The sequence below is a fragment of the Coenobita brevimanus genome, chromosome 71 (assembly GCF_032717465.1).
Source record: "Coenobita brevimanus isolate Jiangsu-jjx chromosome 71, ASM3271746v2, whole genome shotgun sequence".
Taxonomy (NCBI): domain Eukaryota; kingdom Metazoa; phylum Arthropoda; class Malacostraca; order Decapoda; family Coenobitidae; genus Coenobita; species Coenobita brevimanus.
In genome coordinates this window covers 49,337,696-49,362,714 of record NC_137024.1, presented here as the reverse complement: position 1 = coordinate 49,362,714, position 25,019 = coordinate 49,337,696, and the positions used below count along the sequence as shown (strand labels likewise).

The following is a 25,019-nucleotide window of genomic DNA, read 5'->3' as shown; positions in this document are numbered from 1 at the left end:
ACGACAAGCAGGGATACTGGGGGAGTATTCTTGAAAACTCCCCTACCCCCAGGGGGCAGACTTATTTTTGACAATGTTCAGATTTTATTTGTTGGTTTTAGTGAGTTATTTACAGGTGTTAGGCTTAGGTTAGCTTTTCTTACAGCTGTTAGGCCATTTAGATTGGCTTTAAACTTGTTTTTGGACTCATTTGGGTGGGTTTATGACTTGGTTGGGGGGAAACCCAAGGCTTAAAAAGCATCCCTATACTTGACGTTAAATCTGCCTCGAGATACGATACCCTGCCTAATGATGGGTTTTTACTTAACCAGTTGCACTGTTAAACCGGGGTATACCTGTACTGTACTAGTCATGAAGAAGTGCTATGACAAAGATGTGAAATTAAGAGCCAGGTTAGTGTAAAATGTATATACATTGTAGTTTTCATTTTTAGTACTAGAATGTACTGTGTTACTCATTTATTTTCCAGTATGTGCTTGAAATTCCACTTGGGGATGGGGACATCAGATGTAATGGAATATCGGGATTATCGGATCAGGCATCCCCTAATTAGTCCATTATAATGCGGGCTATTGTATTGTTAAAAAAACTAACATGAAGATGTGTGAAATATTGTTCGTGATGACAGTTCGTCATATCGTCATATAAGAAAAGGCTCCAACACGCTTGCATGCATCAGCTGAGGTCACCTAATGGCGGTTCTCCATGCTGCTCGGTCTTTGGCAGCGTCTCCATTCAGTCCCTTATCCCTGAGCTTGTGGTGTATGTCCCAGATCTTTTTTGGTCTGCCTCTTGCACTCCACATCCGAAGGAACCTGAGTCTCTGCAAGGGAAAAGGGTTGTATTTAACCCTCCAGTTTGAAAAGTCAGTCAAACAGCACGTTTCTAATAGCCTTCTCTTTGTGTTGAAATTGAACATTGCAGCAGATGTAAGTTTCATAAGTGTACATTTTTAATATTTGTTCATAAAGTATGCCCTGCGGAAGAATTGAATTTGCATCCTGTATACTGTATTGTGCTATACCATCACCAAAGTAGTGATGGAGTGTTGTACTTGATTGTGACAATTGCAGAAAAGTTTTGTTATCGGGAAAAATATCAGCATATGGATGAGTGAGGCTGGTCACTCTCATCTTAAATGCCAAGACCAACTTTCCTAGCCCCGGGCTTCTACGCTCCTCATGGGGCAACGTAGGATTGGATGATGGATGGATGGATGGCAATATGTAATCTGCTGTATGTTGCCAGGTGTAACACATGTACCTGTACATCTGTGAATAAAATTCTTATTTCACTGCCAGCTAAGTCTATGGCTGATGTTACGTGAACTATATTTGTCTTAGCTATATGAATTAGACAAGATAATATTAGAATGAAGAATACTCTGTTGTTTGGAGAAGAATAAAAAACAGAAAAGATAGTGCTTAATGCTGGGAAAAAATTGTCGGTTAACTTTTGCTCATGACTGTAGATACAGTAAACAAACATGCCAGGCTGCCTATTCTCACATCCTCATGTCCACACAGCTACTCAGTCCACCGCTTCACTGACTGCTAAACACGTTTGTGTAATATTATCTCTTATTTCAGGACTTTAGTGAAATATGTTATACTGTACATAAATGGATGTGTGTTTTATGTATGACATGTTTGGTATCGTTGCGACGTCGAACTGCCTGTCTTCTGTCTCTGATTGGCTCCCTCTCTTATTTACCTGATAGTTTCACTGACTAATATACTCACTACTGCACCAATATCCACCACCAATGACCACATATACACACATGATTGTGTTACCGTGTAGAGAATGTTCATACATGCATACTGTACTGTATTCTCAACTCAGCTCATTCACATGACAGTTTCACTTACCATCACACCCACTGCAGCACCGATGACCACACACTCACACACCCCTGTACTGTTGTTACGAGCGAGCAAGCACAGCAAGCGAAGCGAAGTTTACTCTATATTCAGCTGAGAAATAAGTGGCCCGGCCCATCATGACACAGCCCAACCGCGATGGTTTTCAGAGGCTAATGGCTTTTCTATTGTGTAAGATAGAGAAGAGATTCTTTCAGCAGATAGTAGGTACATTCAATAAATTTTGTTTTTACCTAGATATTTACTCACGAGACCAAAGAAACCCCATGAATCCCAGCTTTTCAAAGGAATTTACTGAGGGCTTCAGTTGACATGCTTCGCTATGAAATCGATTTAAAGCACTGTGAAGTGACACTTGTGAGGTATGAGTTGTTTTTCACATTCATATGTTGATTGCACGCATGTGCGCATGCATATGTGTGTATGTGTGTGTAAGAGAAAACTTGAGAAGGTCAATATTTTAGCTCAGTTATCCTTTTGTTATTGTTCAACTGCCTCACCAGAAATGTTGAAAGTTTACACCAAGATGAAATTATGATGATAGGCGTATGTACAAACACTCACTCGCTCATCATGCTCTCACAAAGCACACTTTACTGATGTAGAGAATGTCCATACCTATGCTGTATATGCATGTTCTCTGCACAACTCCAGGTAAGACTAAGAAAGCACTCACCACTTGGGATAGGTGATGCATGGTACAGTGCCACAAGTAATGTCGCCACTATGCACGAGTGGCACACGTCTACATGGGTTCATCGTTCTCCGCCATCTCAAAAATTGTCCAGTACAGGCCATCCTTGTTATAACAGTGGGATGCATTTGGGAACACCCATTGTTGAGCCAGGGTATGGTTAATCAGGGATGTTATAACATAGAAAATATAGGGATGCGTTGGAAAGCTGTGGGACTCCCCCCCCCAGCCAAGCCCAAAACCCACCCAGATGAGTCCAAAAACAAATTTCTAACTCACCTAAACCCCCAAATAGCTTTAAGACAAGCTAAACTAAGCCTAAAAGCAGTTTATGAATCGCTGAAACCCAAAAATAATACGTATTTGAAAATTATCAAAAATTAGTTTGGAAAAAATCAAACCTAGTACGCTGTAACCCAAAATGACAGTGTTCACTCCATCTATGACTCTCTGTCTCTATATTGCCAGACACCTTAATCCCGTAAGGGGTGGCCACAAGCAAATCACCTTTATGTCACCGTCCCCCCTCATTTCACTGCTCTGCTCCCAGCTCACACCTCACCTCTCTCGTGTACCTCTCCATTCCATCCCTCCATCTCATCCTTGGCCTCCACCTCACTCATATACACTCTCCTCATCAGTCTCTCCCTCTCCATCCTCTCCACATGGTCATCGTCAGTGACAAACACATTAATCAAATTCTGTCTGTCTATCTATCTGTCTATTGCCAGATGCCATAATTCCATAAGGAGTGGCCATTTGACTTTGAGTTATTTGTTTTACGAGGAGGGGCACTAACCCTCCACCAACCCACTTGCTGACACGTAGGGAGCACGTATGATTTGGTTATGTGGTTACCACCCAGCGTTGTGAATGGTTTCTTGGGTTACAGGAAACCATTTGGCTTGTCACTTAATGTAAAGCCACCTGTAAAGGAAAGAAAAGCAATAAGAAGTGACAGGAAAGATGGAAGAAATAGGAAAAGAGGAGGACAGGCACAGAAAAAGAATGATAAAGGCTAAGGAAGAAGTAGGCAGCACTACATCAAGAGAGTGGACGATGGTCGCCACCACCTACCACCATAAGAACGTTAATAAATCAACCTAAGCCCAAAATTTAAGTCTAAAATATCAGAATCGGTTAAAAAAGAAACCATCGAAAAAATACCCATCAGAAAACCTGGAACATAACCGATAGGCGGGGAAGGGTGTTAAATTTTTTTACATCACTATGGCAGGATATTGTACAGCAGGGTATGCCTGCATAATCAAATTCCACATTCAATAATCCAACACCAGTTATACTGTAATGTGTACCTCATCGTTCTGCCGGTTTATTGCATACCAAGCCATCATATACCAAGTAGTGACTGTACAGTGATCCTTTGGTTATTGCACACTTTGTTGTAGTGGTTTACACTATCATTTCAAGATGAATATCTGCACTCCTACTGTTATCACACATTTTCAGCTCAAAAACATTGTTATAGTGCATCTGAGCTGGTTTCTTCCGACAGTGGTGATGCAGTGAGCGTGGTTTCTGATGGCTTTGAGGGATTGGAAGATGAGGCCCTACTCAAGGAGTCAATTAGAGACTTCACCAGATCCTTTTTCAGAAATCTGCCACTAAGTTCACTTCCGTCGCCCAGCTCTGATGTGGGGTAAGCACTGGAAAAGTAGCCAGTGCTTAATTTCTTTTTAATTTTGACACAAAGTAAAACACCTCAAAACATATTTTACTCATCAAATTACCCAGATGGCATCATATGCTACAAAGAAATTACAATATGGGAGCCCTTTGATTATATATAATGTATTATAAGTGTCATTTTGTAAACTCCGCTTTCGTTAGTTTACTCATCTCTTTAAGCATAACATAGAGACAAAACCTAGGCAATTTTACTAGAACCATCCATAAAGCAAGATAACAGTGATTAAAATATTTGTCATTCACTAGTATCCACAAAAGAAAATAGATGTGTAGCCGCATATTTAGCAACACCTTTCGATATGCCGCCCTGCATGACGTATGACTTTTCCTAACAGTACGGACCTGCTGGACGTCTTGGTCATCTTAGTAACCAAAGTCTAACACGAATAATTCTTTTAAATGTTTCTCTGGCTCCACTGCACAGTTTAGTAGGTTTAAACGTCAACTCCTCGTACTCTGTTATGAATAACAGTGTCGTACCACACTGCTGTTTGTTTGGATTGATATGGCTGACTCACCAGCTAAGCAATCGTTCAGTACATTATTTTCAGAGGAACTGCTTACTACTTTAAAGCATGATAAAACACACACATCAGAAGTCCTGAAGGTAATCTCCATTTACTAACTGCACACGATTTATTCAAATACTGTATATGTAAATAGACAGCACACTATTTTAGTCCCCAAGCTAAGATTCTCTGAAAGCCTGGTTATTCTTTCTTTACAGGTATATATATATATATATATATATATATATATATATATATATGTGCTTCATTGAATAGGGAAAAATATTCCTATAAATAGCAGTATTATTATAAACTTAGGATTAGCTACAGTTTCACAGGTCTTTAAAACCCCGCAAAAATATTTAATCGAGGCTGGGCGACGCTAGACCACCTGGTGGCAGACCACTGAAACAGGTTTGGTGAAGCCTCTAATTCCAGGTGGTGGAGACTGCTAACTTTCCACCCCCTACCTTCAGAACCCCTTACGTCAAGCCCATCTTGGGTCTCTCAGTGGTACCTGTTTCTTCCTCATGCGCCCTTTTCATTACTTTCTGTGCACCTAACCATGCCTGTTTGTATGTTTCTGATACTTACAATAGGAATATGTATGTATTTAGTGGGTGTATTTTGTTGTAAGAGGGAAAATTTGGGCTTGCACATGAGATGCATGGTACCAATTAGAATAATCCCATAGGTTCCATGCTTTCGTTTTCATGGAGTTTCATTATCATGTTCCATGCTCGGTATCAGTTATGCATGATAACCTTGGGACCACTGTATGTAGGTTGATTTTTTTGATTGTTTAGATTGGTAGGGGTAGGTTATTTTGCTAACAGTAAACATTTGGCACAAGGAGACAGGGTTTTGCTGCAGTTAATTTGAACATTGAGGTTTTACTGAACAGTTGGCTCTCCTTATTCTTGGTTTCAGTATATGTGGGTTGGCTCTTCACAGGTTAGTACACCACCACAAGATACACTTGTTTCAAATTTATTATGAGCTGGCTTAAATCATCTCAAAATACACTTTAAGCAAGTAGATGCTAATTGTCTGATGTTTGGGGATATTGTGAAGGCTTCTTAGGCAATCATGTACTTAAAGCACAACTGATGAGACTTTCTTTTTTTGTTGGAGGGTGAGGGATTATTGTGGATTTCACCATCAGGGAGTTGTTACACAACCTTTGCAAGTATAGGACTATATCTCAGCCCAACAATGAAAAAAAAAATAAAAGTGGGAAATATGGATAAAGGAAGCAGAAGGTAAACTGGCTCATTGAGGAAAAGTGGTCAGTGCTATGAAAACCTCAATATGATGCAAAGAACTTAGTATGGAGCCTGGAAGGTGGTCAAATGAAGGTGCAGTTGTGCATACATTAGCCCTTTCACTTCAGGTGTATTTTTGGGGCTGGATGTCTCCCACATGGGGGTTTTAAGATATATAAAGATAATTGTTTTGATAAAATATTCCACACCAAAAAAATAGACTACAATTTCCTGAGTAAAATGATGTCTAACAAGATGTAAAAAAAATAATAATTACCTGTGTGGAGAGCTGTTAAAACATGTGGTGCTGGAACTCCTCCACTGCCAGACATATGCCATTCGGCATAATGATAAACACAAAGCTTTTTTTTTTTTTTTCCTTTTATAGTAGCAGTTTCATTTTCACTTTCTTCTGACAACATAATCTGAGTCATCAGACATTGCTTCCATCAGATCCAAGTAAGCTGCCATGGCAGCGAAACATCCTGTACTTCATTCCTTGACATACTTCTCATACATGATGAAAATAATAGACAATATAATAGCCTTCTCATGATGGCAACTCATCAGTCTTGCCACCTCCTGATACTAAACCACTATTGGGCTCCCGGTACTGGCGCGCAAATATAAAAAGTCTAGAAAACGTTAATGTGCCACCCGATGGCTGCAGACATTTCCTTGGTGGCACATTGATGTGCCACCTGATGTGAAAGGGTTAACATAATGATGTGAAACAAGTAAAATTAAGAGTGAGCCCAAGAGAAATTGGACTGTTAAGGAATACATGTAAGTTGCATAGATTGAATACGATAGATGGGAAGATCATATAGAGAGGTGGATATGAAAGGAATGACAAACAGAGTACGTGTGAATGAGTTTGGAAGTGGGAAGAAGCATGATAGATCGAGAAGGTGGATGGGAATGCTCTGTATGAGGAAGTGAGGTAAGGAAGGTGAGAAAGTTAAGGAACTGACATAGTATCAAAGTTTTTAGATGTAGTATATATGAACATGTGCATGATGGGTTGCACCATTACAGTACTTTTTTTTTTTTCTTTTTAGCTTGGTAGTTCATGGAATTGCTTTATCCCACTAGTGTCTGTGGAGCACTTGTAAGATGTGTGTGCATTTGAGGTGAAGCCAAGATTTTGAAGGCTTGTGTGTTATTTGAGTGATTTTTTTATCCATTTCATTGGGTGTGCTGTTAGACTGTTGACCAGGTTTTGTGCTTTGCTATTACCTCCTCAAAGGGGGTTATGTTTTGGCCCATGTTGGTTTGTTTGTTTTTCTGTCTGCTAGCAGGATTATTCAAAAAGTTATGAATGGATTTTGATTAAATTTTGTGAAAGGGTGGGCCATGGGCCAAGGAAGAAATGATTAAATTTGGGGGCAGATCCCTATCCGGAGTCTCTAACACAATATGTCCAAAAGTTCTCAGTGAATTTCAAAAAATTTTAATGGAAAGGTTGGCCATGGACGAAGAAATAATTGATTAAATTTAGGGGCAGATCCGGATCCAGATCTTATATCCACGGATCTGGATCCAGATCCTATATCCACGGATCCGGATCCTTTTTAATGATAATGGCATTGGCAGAGGTATGTGCTCTCTGAGTGCTTTCTGGTTACTGTTTCTGGTTGCTGCTATACATGATCTCTTAAGTGGGAATATGGTTGTGATGTACACACACACACACACACACACACACACACACACACACACACACACACACACACACACACACACACACACACACACACACACACACACACACACCATCTATACATCTGTCCACCTTTACATCCATGTGTTGCCCTTCTAGGGAGCACTGAGTTTTCAAATTCTGTTGTGATTTTCTTCCCAAGGAGCAGCATTCGTGCTTTATCTGCGGTTCTGTGGGAGAATACACGTGCTGCAGTGGCATCGTATACTGCAGTGCTGACTGTCAGGTATGTGATAAGTGTAGTGTTCGGTTAGTACAAATTAATACCAAGTGATTCCGTGCTTCCTCTAAGAAATCCCCATACCAAGGTTGGCCATGGTACAACTGATGTTTTTCATGGACAGGAAGCTAAGCCAAAGACCAATGCAGCCAGCTAATTATTTCACAGTAGTTTCTGAAAGCTGTATGAAAAAACAAATTTCAGAAGTGTAATAAGATTTGTAACAGTGTGAGAGTCTCGCCTTGGACCTTGACTTCATATGCTAGGTACATGTGGCTGAGTTTCCTGCCTAAGAGTGACAGTTGTGTGGCCCATTACCAATTGTGTTGCCACATTTAACTTTATGATAGTACCTTTTGTGGTCATTGACTGCCAGCTCTGTGATACCTAGAGTAAAGTCAAAGTCATCCCTGGGAAGCTCGACCCTTGCTGAAGGTGAGGTTAACACATTAAACCTCATACAGTGGGTTTTAGTTGTCTGGCACGCAAATCCAGCTCCCACAGAACTCTAGGTTAACACAGTAGCCATGTAACTCGAGGGATAGCTGTGCAGAGGAAAACTTTGTGTTGTTGAACTATATGGTACTGCCACTGTGGTGCAGAATGGAGTGGAACAGTGCAGTATATCAGTGACAGATGAGGAAAGAAAGGACTGAAAAATTGAGAAAATCATATGAAAGCAAAGGAGTACAGAAATTTATAGCATACTAATCCCCTGTTATCAGATTTCCAAAGTGGAGGTGATTGATAGAGAAAATGCTCTTTTAGGGGATTTCGTTTAGGATGCAAGTTGTAAAAGGTACACTATTAAGAGGTACACTATTGTTAATGATGAGCTTTTGTATACTGACAGTTCACTTTTTGTATGTTGGTATTAGGGAATTGAGAATTGTGCATTTGCACATGTGTATGACTCAGTGAGAATGTTAACCTGATACATCTTTGATTAACACACTTTCATGAAAGAGACTAGATATTCATTTGTTTCAAAACACATTCTTGAGTGGTGAGGTTATCAGAAGGAGGTTGTCACTAAAGCATTTCATAATCAGTACATTGATACTCTTCATCATGATCATCATCATCATCATCATCATCATCATCATACCCACCACCACCTTGATGTTTAGTATATACAGTATACTGTATAGTGGGATAGGGAAATAGCTTGAAATCTGAAAAGAAAACCAAGAATTCAGGGAGAGCATTCAGCAGAGTACTAAGTGAAATTAATCCTTGTTTTCTAAAATATTTTGTGTATTCTTACATTCCATACTTACAAATGTAGGTACATGTAAAAAAAAAAAAAAAAAAAAAAATAGTAGTTGCAGCATTTTAAAAAATGTAGACATGTTTTAATTTTAAAATATGAGAAAAAATGGTAATCTTTCAGACTGTAATATAGCCATCACTAAACAGTTGTTATTATCTTTGTGGTTACTGGGAATGCATCTCTTCCCCCCCTACCCTTTTTTTAAAAAATGCAGTGACCTTTCACTTTGCATGGATGATGCATAAAATCTCCCATATACTCAGCATCTGTGGAGAAAGATGGCTTTTTTTTTTTTTTTTTTTTTTTTTTTTTTTTTACAGCTGATGGGGAAGAGAAAAAAAGAAATATGTATTTTGGTCTTTTGCAGATTTTTTTTTTTTCTTTTCTCACATTATTGTACCGCCAGACTCATCTGAATGTGAATCTGCTGGATTGTATTCTGAAGTTGCCGTTCTCCTACAATCCACGCTTGTCCTTTAGGGGGATAGGGGGAAATGCAGGACATGTATAACCAGGTAGCAGAGACACCCAGTTCTTGGGGGCACATGAAGGAACTTCTCTCCAACACCTTGTTGTCAAGTACCACCACAGACAAGCACATGGTTCTTGATTTTCATTATCTTAATGATATGCAGTACAGTAAGCTTAAAGATTTATTAAACATGAATTGACATGAAGTGATACTAGTTAACAAATAAACTGCAGTTTTCTTTCCAGTGATATTTGAGGATAATAGTCTGCACTGCCAGCTTCACTAAACCCTGTTTCATGGCACAGTTGTTCTTGTGGATAAAAGTTTGCAAACCAGTCCTTTCTACCCCTGGCATGCACATGGGTCTTGACTTTCATTATTATGATGAGTTTTCCATAAATTTAATTAATCATAAAGCAATTGAAAGCACAGTCAGCTGGCAGGTTGGCCTCTCTCTCCAGGCATTCATAGTTTCAGGCAAAGTTTGGGAAGTAAACACAAGTACAACACCAGTTTTCTGGCATTGGATGGTGTGGCACCTCTTTTAATCCGAACGAAATTATGAGAGGGCATTTGAAATTTCCTTGGCTGCCAAAGTATTCCACTAGGCGGTCACAGGTAGTGTTGAGTGTAGCGCATAATCACTTGAACTGTGTACACTGTATGTCTTGGTGGTGATCCCTGTATTTTGTGTGATTCTTATTTCAGTTTCATTTTGTATAATTTTTGAAGGTTCCAACTTGCTTGCATGCATCAGCCTTGGTCACCTAATGGCAGCTTTCCATGCTGCTTGATCTCTGGCAACTTCCCTATTCAATCCCTTATCCCTGAGGTCACACTCAATGACCTCGTCCCAGGTCTTTTTCGGTCTGCCTCTCGCAACCCAACCCCCAACATTAACACTTCTCACATTCTGCACCCAGTTATCATCCCCCATCATCTCTGCATGCCCAGACCATCTCAATCTACCTCTCCTCATCACAACACCAGTACACTCCAGTCCCATCCTACTCCTCAGCTCTTCCATCGTAAACCTAGCCCCCCCCAGGCCTCACACTTAGGGATGCACTGCACATCCACCTAATCATTGTCATGTCTGTACATTTGAGTCTGAGAATATCCTCTTCCTTTACTGCCTAGGTCTCACTACCATACAGCATTACGCTTCTAACACATGCTGCATACAAAGATCCCTTAGCATGGAGGGAGAGCCCTCTCGCTGTCAGGAATGGCAACAGCTCCCTGAACTTCTTCCAGCCACTCCTCACTTTAGCCCTACATTCAACCCTAGCTACTGGGTATGACCTTTAAGAAAGATACAAAGGTCAGTGATGATGTCAAGTGTAAACATCAGCCTGTTCCAATAGTCAGACCTCCTTGATTGTGGTTAGTTGGCCTGCCAAACTACTGTAATGACAACACCCCTCTGTAACTAAATTAAGCAATAAATGGGATTAAATGTTAAATGGTTTAGGGCCTATACAAATTTACATTCACTTTTTTGCCTGACATCTGAATAATAACCCATGAAAGGACAGGAGGAACTGGAACAGCAGTGTTTACACTGATTCTGGTACTCTCAAGTTGTGAAGCTGGCAACCCTTTTTTCATATTTCTCCTGACTAACTTGTGAGCCAGCATTGTTATCAGTGTATTTTGTCTGTGAATACAAAATTCTCACAAGTAACAATTCCTAACCATAAATTTCTCTTCTTGCGATAACAACATTTCTCATAACCTTTTCTCATTCTTTTTGTTAAGTTTGCCTTCAATGCTGTATTACCATTTCAGTTTATTCATACTACTACAGTCAGACAAGCGGCTTATTTCCATCACTGGTATCTATTGAGACACTTCATAAGCGAGTGCAGAGTGCATAAAGCGTTATTACATTTTGGGGTTGTTTGCATGTGGAGGCTGGTTACCACGAGGCTGGTTACCACGAGGCATGCTGTTACCATAGCAGCCGATACGTAGTTACCCAGTGAGCTATCGCACCGGCCACCCACATATTCACACTTATTTTTCTCTCATCTGTCAGGTCACAGTGGTGTATTAACAGATGTTGTGGGGATTTAATGTAGTAAGATATTTTTCTTCACCTAAAAATAAAAAAAAAGCTGGATAAGGTAGGACTGTTGAAACAGCTGGACCATGTTATTGCTGTGCAGAAGTTGTGTGACATATATGGTATTGGTTCTTCAATTGCTTATGATATAAAGAACTTATCTATCTATTGCCAGATACCTTTAGTCCGTAAGGAGTGGCCACAAACAAATTGCCTCCATGTTACCCAGTCCCCTCCATTTCACTGACCTGCTCCCAGCTCATACCCCCCTCTGTAATATACCTCTCCACTCCATCCCTCCACCTCATCCTTGGCCTCCCCTTCCCTCTCCCCCCCCTCCACCTCACTCACATACACTCTCCTTGTTAATGTCTCACTCACCATCCTAACCACATGACCAAACCACCTCAGTGTATTTCTCCTAATGTTTTTTATCACATCCACATCCACACAACAACGCAGTTTCACTTCCTCATTTGTCAGTCTCTCTTTCTCTCCATGTAACTCCACATTCTCCTGTCAGAAAACTCATTTCCGCTGCTTTCACTTCAGACTTCTGTCCCTCCAACATGGCCCGAGCTTCACTTCTATATGTTACAGTTGGTATTGCAATGCTGTCTTGCAGGGACTTTGTTTTACTTCCATGCTAATTTCCCTGTTTCTTGTCACTGTATTCAAAGAACCAGCAACCTTCCTTCCTTGTAGTACTCTTTCAAGCACATCACCCTCCAGACTTCCATCTTTACGCATCACGCTACCTAAATTCTTAAATGCACCCACATTTTCCATTTCCTCATACATCAAGGGACTTCATTTCTCTCGAAGACCATATCTTTACCCTTCCCAACATTCGCCGGTAGATTCCACTTCTTACACACACTTCCAAACTCATTCACCAAGCCTTGCAGTTCCCCCATCATCTTCACTTAACAGTGTGGTATCATCTGCAAACAACAGTACAGGGAGTTTCCAAACATTGCCCTCTCTCATTAAAGCTGCTCCAACATCCACTGCCTTACCTTGTATCTATTTTATAACCTCATCCATATACAGATTGAACAACCATGGAGACATGACACAGCCCTGTTACAGTTCAACATTCAGTTAGAAAAATTCACACTTCACTATCCACACACACTGCAGCCTTAGTCCCCTCATACATACTCTTCACGGCATTCAACAACTTCCCATTTACTTCATATATTCATAATACTTTCCAGATTCCTTGTCAATCCACTGTTATATGCTTTCTTCAAATCCATGAAGGCTGCATGTAACTTCTTTCCCTTCTTTAGGCTTTTCCACTAAAGACCTAAGAATAAATATCTATCTACACATCTCTTCCCTTCCCAAAACCTCCCTGTTCTTTACCAACTAATTCCTCTGTTATTTCCCTAACTCTGTCAGTAAGTATTGTACCATACACTTTTCCTGTTACACTAAGAAGACAAATGCCCCTATGATTACTATACACTTCATTTTCTCCATTTCCTTTGTACAGGGGAATAATTATACCTGAGTTTCAGTCTTTTGGGACTCTTCCTTCCTCCCAGGCCAATCTGCATGTATTCCATATCCATTCCACTACTGTCTCTCACCCATGCTTCAGCATTTGACCACACCCTCCATCAATTCCTGGGGCTTTTGCCATTTTGACTTTCTTCATTGCTTCCACTACTTCCATCCTATTGATACCTTCCTCTCTTCTAACCATCCACCTTCTCCCAGCTCCCAGCCATTCCCCAGCCACTTATCCTCACATCATTTTCGTTCTCCATGTTTAACAGTTCCTGAAAATGTTCTCGTCATCTATTTACTTTTTCTCCCTTCTCCCCAAAGGGAAAAAAATTATGAAATTCTATTCAGACAGTGATTCGAAGAAGCAAATGAACATTAGAAAAACTATGAAATTTGGTAAGAGTCCAGTTCGCTCGCACAGTGCGCGAATCGCATAGCACATGAGTGACCACAAATGATAACCACAGAACTTCAAATGCACGAGTTTATCCCAGAATACATGAGGCAGAGGCAAAAGTGGACCAAAACCGCTATTTTCCCTGACTACACTCCCCCTCCCTCTTCACCACGCACTCATCCTGATGTAGATGCGCAGAACTTCCCGGGCATTCTACTGTGCAGCGTGGGTGTGGGGTGAGGGGCTGTGCCATTACAGCCAAGACTCACGCACCATGAGAATATGCTGTCTCAGGTTTCCCTGTCGTTTACTAGGGATGGCTTTTTTTTTTTCTCAGCACCATGCCTTTTCCACCACGATTGAAGAAACTCCTGTTGCACGCCACCAAGATGGAGATAATCAGGCGAAAAGAGGAGGGGCAAGGGAACTCCACTATTGGCAAAGCCATGGACCTGGCAGAACGTACAGTGAGGACTGTTTGGAAAAACAAGGAGGCCATCAAGAGGCTTGTGAAGACGTATGGGGCATCAGAGCTTGACGGCCGTTCCTGCGTGGGTAATTGTGTGATAATTCTGATGGAGAGGTACCTTGCCACCTTCATTATGAGAAAGGAGAAGAGAGATATGCCACTCAGCGGTAGATGCATCCGGGACCAAACCAAGCTCTTTTACAAGGCAGCATCTCGCAAGTTATCTGTGGACAAACCTTTCAGTTCATCAGTTGGATGGGTGCACTGTTTTTTACAGTGCAAGGATCTTCGTCATGTCAAACTGTTGGGTGAATGAGCTTCTGCAGACGAGGTAGCCATAAGAAAGTATCCTGCAATATTAAGGGCGATCATTGAAGAAGGACAATACACCAAGGACCAGATCTACAATGTTGACAAGATAGTGTTATACTACAAGGCATTGCCAAAATCAACCTACATTGCAAAGGAACAGAGACAAGCCCCTGGTTGCATCTTGGACAAGTCAAAGATGACGGTCATGCTGACTATCAGCCACTCTGGGAGCCACAAAATGCGGCCTGTTGTCTTATACACAACTGCACACCCTAGATGTTATGAAAACCTCACTAATATGGATGCAAGTGGCATGTACTGGTACAAGTCTGCTAATGGGTGGATGACTGGGAACATCATGGCTAAGTGGCTGATGAATCACTGCATCCCGGACACCAGGGCCAAGTGTCGGGAACTTGGCATCCCATTCAAGATGCAATTGTTGCTTGACAGTGCACCAAGTCACCCACCCTACCTCGAAGATCTTCACAAGGATTGTCATGTTGTTTTTCTGCTACCTTGGATGACGTCACTCATGCAGCCAGTGGATCATGAACTGATATTTAGTGTGAAACAGTTTTACCACCAACAAGTGTATGACTACCTATGCAGGAAGACCAATCTGCAAGTGCAGCTTCATACCCTAGAAGAAGACAATGACTTAGATAAGGACAATACAATGGAACCCACACCATCCCTGCCAGTAGTTGAACCACCACCCGCCTCAGCCAAGAAGTCTGTTGTGGCATTATGGTGTGGTTTTTCAGTAAAGGACACAGTTGACTTCATCCTACACGCCTGGGACGTGATAACCTCTGCAGCAGTGAACCATGCATGGCGACTACTCATGCCTTACTTATGCACAAACTGTGGGACGGCCATTCAACCTCTGGTGGAGGCAGAGACAGCCACACTGACAGCAGTGCAAGCTGTACCAGGTTTTGAGAACATAATGTTGGCGGACATATGAGAGGCTCATACTGCTACCGAGGAACAGCCTCCCCAGGAAGTGTTGCTTTGGGTAGATGAGGCTGACACTGGGCTCGAGCCAGGCAGAGTCAAGTAGGGGAGCCTAGTGTGATAGAGGGTGGCATAGAAATGTGTATGTCAAGGATAAGCAAGATCCTTGGGGCAGTGGATAAGCTCAAACAGGAACTGAAGGAACAGGAAATCTGCCAGCAAAGAAAGGAAGAGGTTCTCTTTAATATCGACAAAGCCTTCGGCATCTACACAGACAGGCACAGGCAAGAAATTAACAGGAGGAAGCAGACGCTTATAACAAGTTACACACGATGGCCTCAAGAAAGTGAAAGTGAGGAACCAGCTACATTGTCTGATCCAGTTCCTGTAGAGGAAGAAGATGGTGCAATGTCAGTTGTGTCAGCTTTGGACTTCGAGGGCTTTTTGGCCGTAGTGAATGAGTTAGAGGCTCGTGGGGAGGGTGCTCAAGAGGAGTCTAGTTATGAGGACGAAAGTGTTGGTGCGGTGGGTAGTGCAACGGCTGGTGTGGTTAGGGCACCCTAAGTGTGTTGTCATGCCACGGAACTCCTGCTATTAAAGTCCATCAGGCCTGTTGTCTACTGTTTTTAAGGTGGCTGACCATGTTTTTGGTAATTTAGCAATATTTGTAGTATATGTATGTCTATAAAATTTTCCCTTTATAATGTCTCTAAGGTTAATAAAATATTAAGGTTTGAGGGGGTCCCGCCCAAATGTTATTTTTCCCATAAGATTATGTATTCATACTACACGAAATCACAGTGTGCGAGGTCATGGACCACCCATCCACTCGTGCACAGTGCAAGCGAATTGTTCTGAGCAAGATCGAGTGATAGAATGGTTTCGACAGTGCCAGAATGATGAAGTGGAATTTTTTGGTTGCTTGTTAATGAACAAGGCTCAGCTGTTCCATAAAGAATTTAAATTAGAACTTGAGTGTGATTGCACTAAATGATAATGGGTCAGTTGTGCATTGTTGAATTATTATGTGTAACCCTCGTTGGTCCGTGTCGAATTATTATATGTGACATATGTGACCTCAGTTTGTCAAGCAAAGTGGTTCATCCGGCAAGGCTTTGAAACCAAGGGTGCCGGAAAATTGGTGTTGTACCTGGAGCTGGTTTGGGCACTTGACTTAATGTCCATAGAAAACATCAGCTGTATCATTGCCAACATCAGTATAGGGATTCCTTAAGAGGGGACATGAAATGATTATATTAGATAGATTGAATGATTCATTGTCCAACCTTTCTGCATGTATTAGGTAAGTACTGCATTGGTTTCATAACAGTTTTTTTTGAAGCATTACTTAATTGTACTAACAGAACTAGAAGGCAGGATGAAGTAGGGTGGAGCCACCTGGGACACAAATGAAGGTGTCTGGAGTTCAACCAGCCTGTCGTTGGTGCCTCCTTTACTTGGTGGAGGGTTAGTACCCCTCCCCGTAAAACAAATAACTCAAAGTCAAATGGCCACCCCTTACAGGATTATGGCGTCTGGCAATAAAAAAAAAAAAAAAAAAAACTAACAGAACTTTTTTGGACCCACAGGGAAAGGACTGGGAACGGCACCGAGATGAGTGTGTGAAAGGTGAAGCAAAGCAGTAAGCCAGATGCTAGACTGTGGTTGCCCAGTGCCTGGATATACAAATAAACTTACAATCAATACCCTGCCATAACTTTTATGTGTTTTGCAAGAAGGACAAGAAAAGTTCTTTATCTTTGTGACTTCTTCTTATAAAAGCAAATCGTGGTTATGAGAGAAAATTTCTTTAGGTTGTTTCAAACTGGTGGAAAGGACATGGACAGGCCAGTGTAAAATCTTCCCCTGTCTCATGTTCTTCTTGCAAACACAAATCTGAGTTACGATGGGATTGATCATAAGTGTGTTTGTGAATTGGACCCCAGATCAGCACCATCTTTGAAACACCTCCCTTCAAATCACAGGATGTCTCAGTTTTATCATCCACATCATGTGGCCGTCGGCCTCTTCAGCCGGGGGACATCATTTTTATTTTATTCTAGCTACCACCAGATGATTTCACTTAGCTTTGGATAGACATTTTTGAACTGGATGGGTTAAAAATTACCTTCAGTTGCACTTAGAGGACTGTCCTAATCTGATTAAAATTGTGCTACAGCAGCAAGAATAAAACAAAAAATTCATCATTGTCTCAAACCAGTGAATCTGTTTTTTATGCCATATTTATAGGTGGTAGGAAAATTAAGTTTTTAGTTTATCAGAGAGTTTTTTTTTAAGTACAGTGTTTTCTGTTATTGCTGGTGAACACCTTATATCTGTATATGCTGTACAGTAGTTCCTCACTTCGCATTGTAGATGTCTTCCTAAAAATGTGGCTCAATGTAAGGGTTGTGTTCCAGAATAAAAAAAAAAAAGTAACCTTCGGTATTGAAAACTCATATACATGCCTACATGTATCAACTGTGTTAACCTGATTGCAGCTGTCCATGCTACAAAGTCTCTGCAGTATCTCTGTTCAATCCCATAACTATTAGGTACTGTAATTTTGCAGGACCTCATCATATGGTCAGCCTCTTGAGGCTCTACCTTCCACATGCACACTTCTAGGTCTTTTAATCCAGTGCAGGAAACTCATCAGAGTCAATTATTTTCAACAGATAGATTCTTCAGGTTACTCATAGAGTATAAATCACATGTTTCCTCTTGGCAAACAGTAGAGTACATAAAACGTCTAAAGTTTATTCACCAAAGTAAAACTTACTACAGTACTGTATTTTCCCACAGTATATTTCAATGTCTGGACGTAAGAACTGAGAAGATTTATGTGATCCTTAGTGCATAAACATACCACTCAATACAACTAAGTTTGTGAAAATTGTTACATATTATTGGCTTCCCCTGTCAGAAGGATCAGTGAACTAATGTAACCACTACTGAGAGCAAGTGGTTTGTTAATGAGTGTTAGGAAGATTGTAATAATTTAAAGAAAATCCTCATTTGAACCCTTGAAATCTTTACCTTAGTCCACTGAGTCATGAAATTTGCTGGGTGGAAGCTGGAGTACTGTACTGTAATTCCATAAAACAAATTTGTCTTTATTTGTAAATTGTAATTTTGTAAGTGGATGGTTCTATATCTTTTAACTATGACTTAATACAACTTTGTGATATTACTGTGCAAGATCTGATACTGCAGTACTTCATTGTGGATAGCATATGATTACTGAGTTGAAAGTTTATAACACCGTACAGTTCAAAATGTTTCTTTCTTTGTAGATACAATATAATACATCCATCCATCCATCATCCAGTAATACATGTTAATGTAACCATATAACCAAATTTTGGCGCCTGGTGGTCTAGTGGGTAATTATTTTGCTCCAATCGGATTGAGCCGGTGAAGGTTTATATCCAAGGGGTGGTTGGGGTTGATTGCTTACGTAATGCCACTCAGGGATGAGTGAGGTTGGTCACTCTCATCTTAAATGTCAGGACCAACTGCCTAGCCCCTGGCTCCTTCGCTCCTCATGGGGCAACGTAGGATTGGATGATGGATGGATGGATGGTAATTTCTATGTTTTACACAGTACGGGCAGACTGCTTACATCGCACATACTATGAGATCTCACTGATGTTATGAAAAGCACTGTTGTTTTTTGGTTGAGTATTTGAAATAGCATTTGATACTGAATGTAAGTTATCATCATATCATAAAAGGGAGCATTGTTAAGTGCTATTCTTTTAATATATTACTTAGTCATATATTTATGATTATTATATCCTTTATATTTTATAGTAGAGGGTAGTACTTGCTTTTTGTCCATCAGCAAATAAATATGTATATAAATTTGCTCTGAAACTCTTATATTGATGAGAATTGCTGCTGGACTGTTTTCAGTGCTGTGATGTCTGATGAGCAAGTACAGTGCTTAGAAAAAAGTATTTAAATGTTGCAGTGACTCCAACTTCATCTGGCGATAAACTCAGTTAACTCAGGTTGAAATTGTCCTTTTCCTGCAGTCCACCATTCTCCTTTTAGGGAATAAAGAGCAATCAGACGAATGTTTATATAGTATAACGAGGCAGTGGAGTCGCTCGTTTGTAACAGTGCCACTTTGTGAAGACATCCCATTCTAGTACATGTGTTCAGTTACTGCTGAGAAATATGTTTGGTGAAAATGTATGAATACTGGTATACTCTGATATTTTACAGTTATGTAGTTGTCAATATTTTTTGTACCAAATGTATATGACATTACACATCTACTACTGTGCGTTGAGTATTCTTGTGTGAAATATTGCTTTTGAGTTTGATGAAGGATGTAACTTTTTTTTTTTTTTCCATACTATTAGTTGCTATATACCTTTATCTTGGAGTTCATATGATGATGTAGAGCTACAGCAAAACAATGTCCGTCATGTTTTACTTCAGTCCATCATTCCCCATTACCAGTCGGTTTGCCATTATGTACTGATTGCATCCTTTTTGCCTCTCTCATCCATCATCCATATTTTATTTCCCCAGTACAAATATAAGAGCTTAGGGCTAGGCTGCTTTCTTCTCAGTGTACACTACTGATGTACACTGTATGCTCAATTAGCCATTCTCCTGTTCTCCATGCACCCTTCTGTCTGTACGTGTGTAGCACCATTCACTCTCTTTCTCTCTCTCTCTCTCTCTCTCTCTCTCTCTTCTCCCATCCCCCCACCCCCATTTCCCTGTTCATTGTTGTGAGGGGGCTTCGGAGACATCGCTTAAGACTTCATGTGTTAGGGAGCTGTAGCTCAGTACCCTAATGAACTCCACAGTGTGTGGAGTCCGGTTGCTGGGTGGATGCTGCACTTGCATCTCCACTCTGCTCTAACCTTTCCCCTCTCCATGGGTCCCTGCTGCTGCCTCACCTAATTTTGCAAGGCTGTTTTCTTCTCCTGTTGCTTCTTCCTTCCTTTTCTCCTGTCCTCTCTATTCTGTCATTAGCTTTAAATAGAATGGAATTTTCCATCCATCATCCAATCCTACATTGCCCCATGAGAAGCATAGAAGCCCGGGGCTATGCAAGTTGGTCCTGGCATTTAAGATGAGAGTGACCAGCCTCACTTATCCATGAGTGGCATTACATGAGCAATAAACCCCAACCACTCCTTGGATATAAACCTTCACTGGCTCAATTCGATTGGAGTGCCATAATTACTCACTAAACCACCAGGCGCCAAAATTTGCTCATATGGTTACCACCCAGTGTAGTAAATGGTTTCCTGGGGTACAGGAAACCATTTGTCATTTCACTTAGTGTAGACTCACCCACAGGCAGAAGGAAGAGGAAAGAAAGACAGACGAGGGAGTGTAATGTCACCCGTAGGCAGAAGGACGAGGAAAGAACAAAAGAAAGAAAGACAGAAGAGGTTGGAAGGAAGGATGGAGGAGAGGAAAGGGCAGACACCTGAGAGCAGCACTACATCGAGTGAGTGGATAGTGAGTGCCCCCACCTGCCACCAGGAATTTTCCATATTTATCAAAAATTTTATCAATGACCTTGGGTAAGTTGCAACAGAAAGGATTAGGGTGTGCCCATGGGCTACTGGTCTGGTCATTTGTAGGGATCATGGTGGTTTGGGACCACCTCAGTGTGTGGACCTCTGCGGAGGTAGACCTCTGCAGGGGCAGAACTGTTTCTGAGCTGCAGCTTTCAGACGCAGGGGTGTTTTTGCTTAATGGTAGGACTCTCGGCCAATTGCTGGTGGCCCATCATTGTGCTGGGATACATACCTCTCCCAAATGGTGTTTCTATCCTGTCTGGGTAGGATAGGGAGTGCATGCTTGGAGCTTAATCCCTACTTGGGTTGTTGGCCGGGCCTCTGAACTCTGATTTCCGCCCAAATACTTTAATCTTTTCCTTTCAGTAGTCAAGATCACCCTTTTCCTTCCCAACAGAAATCGTGGAAATTGTTTCTAGTTCCCTCTCTCTCAGTTCTCCCAATTTTTTGTACTTCGATGATTACCCCTGCTTCTCTTCCTGGTACTTCTCTGGCTCTTTCCACTGTTCCTCTGCCTGTTTCATCTTGCGCAGCCACACCTCCTGCCTCACAGTCCCTTCCATGTACAATTCCATCATCCTGTTCATCATCTATAGCAACGTTTGAATCTTATCTGTTTCTTCGGCTTCCCGTCCTCATACTGCTTCCTGACTCACTAACTCTATCTTGACCACCTCTTTTGTGGGGACCCCAGACCTGGTCTCAGTATTTTAACATCACATCCAGACAGATGACTTCTCGCTTAATCTTTCCTTGTTACGGCAGGTAAGCTCCAACATTACATTCTCTGTATGACCCAGTGGCTCTCGTCTCCTCAAAGTCCAAAATGCAGCTCAAGCAGAAAAAGCAGTAGCATTAGATGACCCATCAGGAAATCCACACTCTATCTCTCCAGGTGTACAGTTGAATTCAGCAACAGACAATGTCAGACAATGTCTGACTTCTCTCTTATATCTCTTTTGGAAATAGAGACATCACTGAATGCGCAGAAGACATCAAACTCATTCTCTCCAAAACAAAATTGCCAGATCCTGTCAGTCCAGTGCTACACAATCCCTTCCTGAGGACGCCGCCAACAACCAGCCAATATTGCCAAAATAATATGGTAAAACCTCACTATAACGCCGTTATTGAGGCATAAGTCATTCCAAAAAAAGTGAACCTCCAATAAAAGAGATATCTGGACTTCCCTCTGCTAACCCAGACTTTTTCCAATATATTAGACATTAGTCCAGATCGCACCGACGGTAGTAGTAGTAGTAGTAGTTGTTCCCTAGGCAGTCTGGCCGAACAGCCCCGAGTCCCTTAGGAAGGCCATGGCCGAGACCGGGCTTTCCCACAGAGCTCTCAAGGAGTGTATGTTGTGTTGTTGGCGTAGGTGATTGTGTGCAATGCAGTCTTCCATAATGTGCTTAATAGTATGGGGTGCTGTGTTGCATCCTGGACATGCATCAGCAACAGAGTCATCCAGCCTCTTCTGGTAGCTTAAGAGGGCTGGATGGTGTCCACATCTCAGCCTGGCCAGGTGGACCCTGTCCTCACGAGGAAGATAGGATTCAGAAGGGTGGATTCAGAAGGGTGCATGCAGCTGTGTGTTGTCTTTAAATGACTGAATGGAGCGGTGAGTGATCTGAGTGTGGATATGCTTCTGGAAGCTGGTCTGAGGTGGGTGAGGGGGGGGGAGATGACAGCATTTGTGTATGGTATCGTGTGCTGGGTGTTGTTTTGATGTTCCTTGGTGTGGGTGGATGTGCTGCCATGTACTATAGTGGATGTTGTGGGTTTGTGGAGGCTGCAGCAAGAAACTGGGTGCCTCTAATGTCTAGGTGATCCTTGACTTTGAGGACTTTGGTTTCTTGATGTAGGTGGTCTGTGGGTGTAGTAGCTGTGCAGCCTGTGATTATTTTTAGGGCCTTGTTCTGTAAGGTCTGTAGAGTGTTGTAGTGTGTTTTGGTGAGGTTAGAAGCCCAGGCAGGGCTTGCATAATTCATCACTGAACGTATGTATTGTTTGTGTACTGTGGTGATGGTTTCTTTGTTGTGTCCAAATGTTGTATGGGCAAGTGACCTCAAAGCATTGAGTCTTGGTGTTATTTTATTTTTAATGTTTGTGATGTATTGTTTAAATGACACTGATGTATTGTATGTTACACCAAGGGTTTTGTGTGTGTGTGTGTGTGTGTGTGTGTGTGGTAGGGGGGTGTTGTTTATGGTGAGGTGTGGGATGTGACTGTGTTCAGCTTGTGTGAACCGGCCTTAAATAATGAGCCAGCAGCTCCCTGACTCTAAACCTGCATGTGACCTCCCCGTAATTATCGGATTACCTGACCTCAGCTCACTACGGGCCCCCCCTTTAGAAAATTCCTGGGTGCGCCCCTGCCAACACTAGCAAATCTTTCTTCTGTTACATTATTCTCTCTATCTTGTCTCTTGTTAAGCTAAGATACGGTACTTCAGAAAATTTTTGCATTCGTGCCTTACTTTTGACGGCGGGCATGCAGCACCCGTCTATCTATACATTCACACCTTTTTATAAGTTATTCGGCAGTGTGTGTGCGTGTGTGTGTGTGTGTGTGTGTGTGTGTGTGTGTGTGTGTGTGTGTGTGTGTGTGTGTTTTACTCAGTATCTGCTTATATGTTTTCTTGTTAAGCTCTGTCTATCTACATATCTGTTTGTTTGTCTGTTATATCGTGTTGACAACTGGCGCGGTTTTTGTTGAATCGGTGGAAAAGGTTTTGTGGCATTCAACATAAGCATTGGCATGTGGCATGCTACATGAAACAACAGTGTTGACTTGTCACAGTCAGCATGTCTCCTGGTTGAATGCTGCATTCAACATACATGTTGAAAGCCAGGCAAATCACATGCTACATGTTGCCTGTGTTCCCCTGGTGGAATCACGCCTTAAGGACTTTAGTGAAGAGTTTGTAAATGACTGATAGCAAGCTAATGGGTCGATAGTTACTAAGGTCTTCTGAGTCACCTTTTCTATAAAGTACAATAACTATTGCATTACACCATGTTTTGGGAATTTTCTTCTTTTATACATTGGGTAAATAAGTGACCAAGCCTATTTTGTACTTCTGCTCCTGCATCCAAACGTAAATCTGCTACTATTCCATCTTCTCCCGGAGCCAACCCTCTTTTCATATTTTTAAGGGATATATTTACTAAAATGCAGCATAATGCCCCCGTGAACACCCAGACACCCCAACAAGGAGCCCACAGAAGAGCAGCAGCAGCGTGCCGGGACTAGGTGCGACAACGGGTCAGCCCGGGCCGCGTGCCCCTATGACCCGGAGCCCGCCCGCCGTCACCATAGCAGGAATACCACACTACCTTCCGGGCGAGCCTTCACCAACCAGCTAAGGGGTGGAACTGCCTATCCAGCTCCTGCCAGCACCTCAGAGACGGCCTGTAACCGCTCACCCCTCTTTAAGGAGACAGCCTGTAGCTGCTCTGAGGGTTCTAAGGATATGGCCTGTAGCCGCTCCCACCTTCGTCAGGAGACGTCCTGTAGCCGCTCGCCCCTCGCTAAGGAGATGGCCTGTAGCCGCTCTGAGGGTAACCAGGAGGCAGCCTGTAGCCGCTCCCACCTCCGTCAGGAGACGGCCTGTAGCCGCTCAAACCCCCTTCTGCAGGAGACGGCCTGTAGCCGCTCAAACCCTCTCCTGCAGGAGACAATTTGTAGCCGCTCCCACCTTTGTCAGACGGCCTGTAACCGCTCCAAAGGTGTTCCCCCTGAGTTGGCCTGTAGCCGCTCCCACCTTTGTCAGACGGCCTGTAGCCGCTCCCACCTTTGTCAGACGGCCTGTAGCCGCTCCAAAAGTGTTCCCCCTGAGTCGGCCTGTAGCCGCTCAACACCCCTCCTGAAGGAGACAGCCTATAGCCACTCCCGCCTTCGTCAGATGGCCTGTAGCCACTCCGAAGGTGTTCCCCCTGAGACGACCTGTAGCCGCTCACCCCTCCTGAAGGAGACGGCCTGTAGCCG

General features: G+C 42.2%; 1 protein-coding gene across 1 annotated transcript in view; it reads left to right on the top strand.

Moving 5' to 3' along the window:
* LOC145406596 (uncharacterized) overlaps positions 1-17,167 on the top strand; it is a 31,240-nt gene extending 14,073 nt beyond the window's left edge. The window contains exons 2-3 of the mRNA XM_080277671.1: positions 7,927-8,010; positions 17,063-17,167. Coding sequence (XP_080133797.1) covers positions 7,927-8,010; positions 17,063-17,119 — 141 coding nt within the window. The 3' untranslated portion in view covers positions 17,120-17,167. The remainder of the gene's footprint in view (positions 1-7,926; positions 8,011-17,062) is intronic.
* The last annotated feature ends 7,852 nt before the right edge of the window (positions 17,168-25,019 follow it).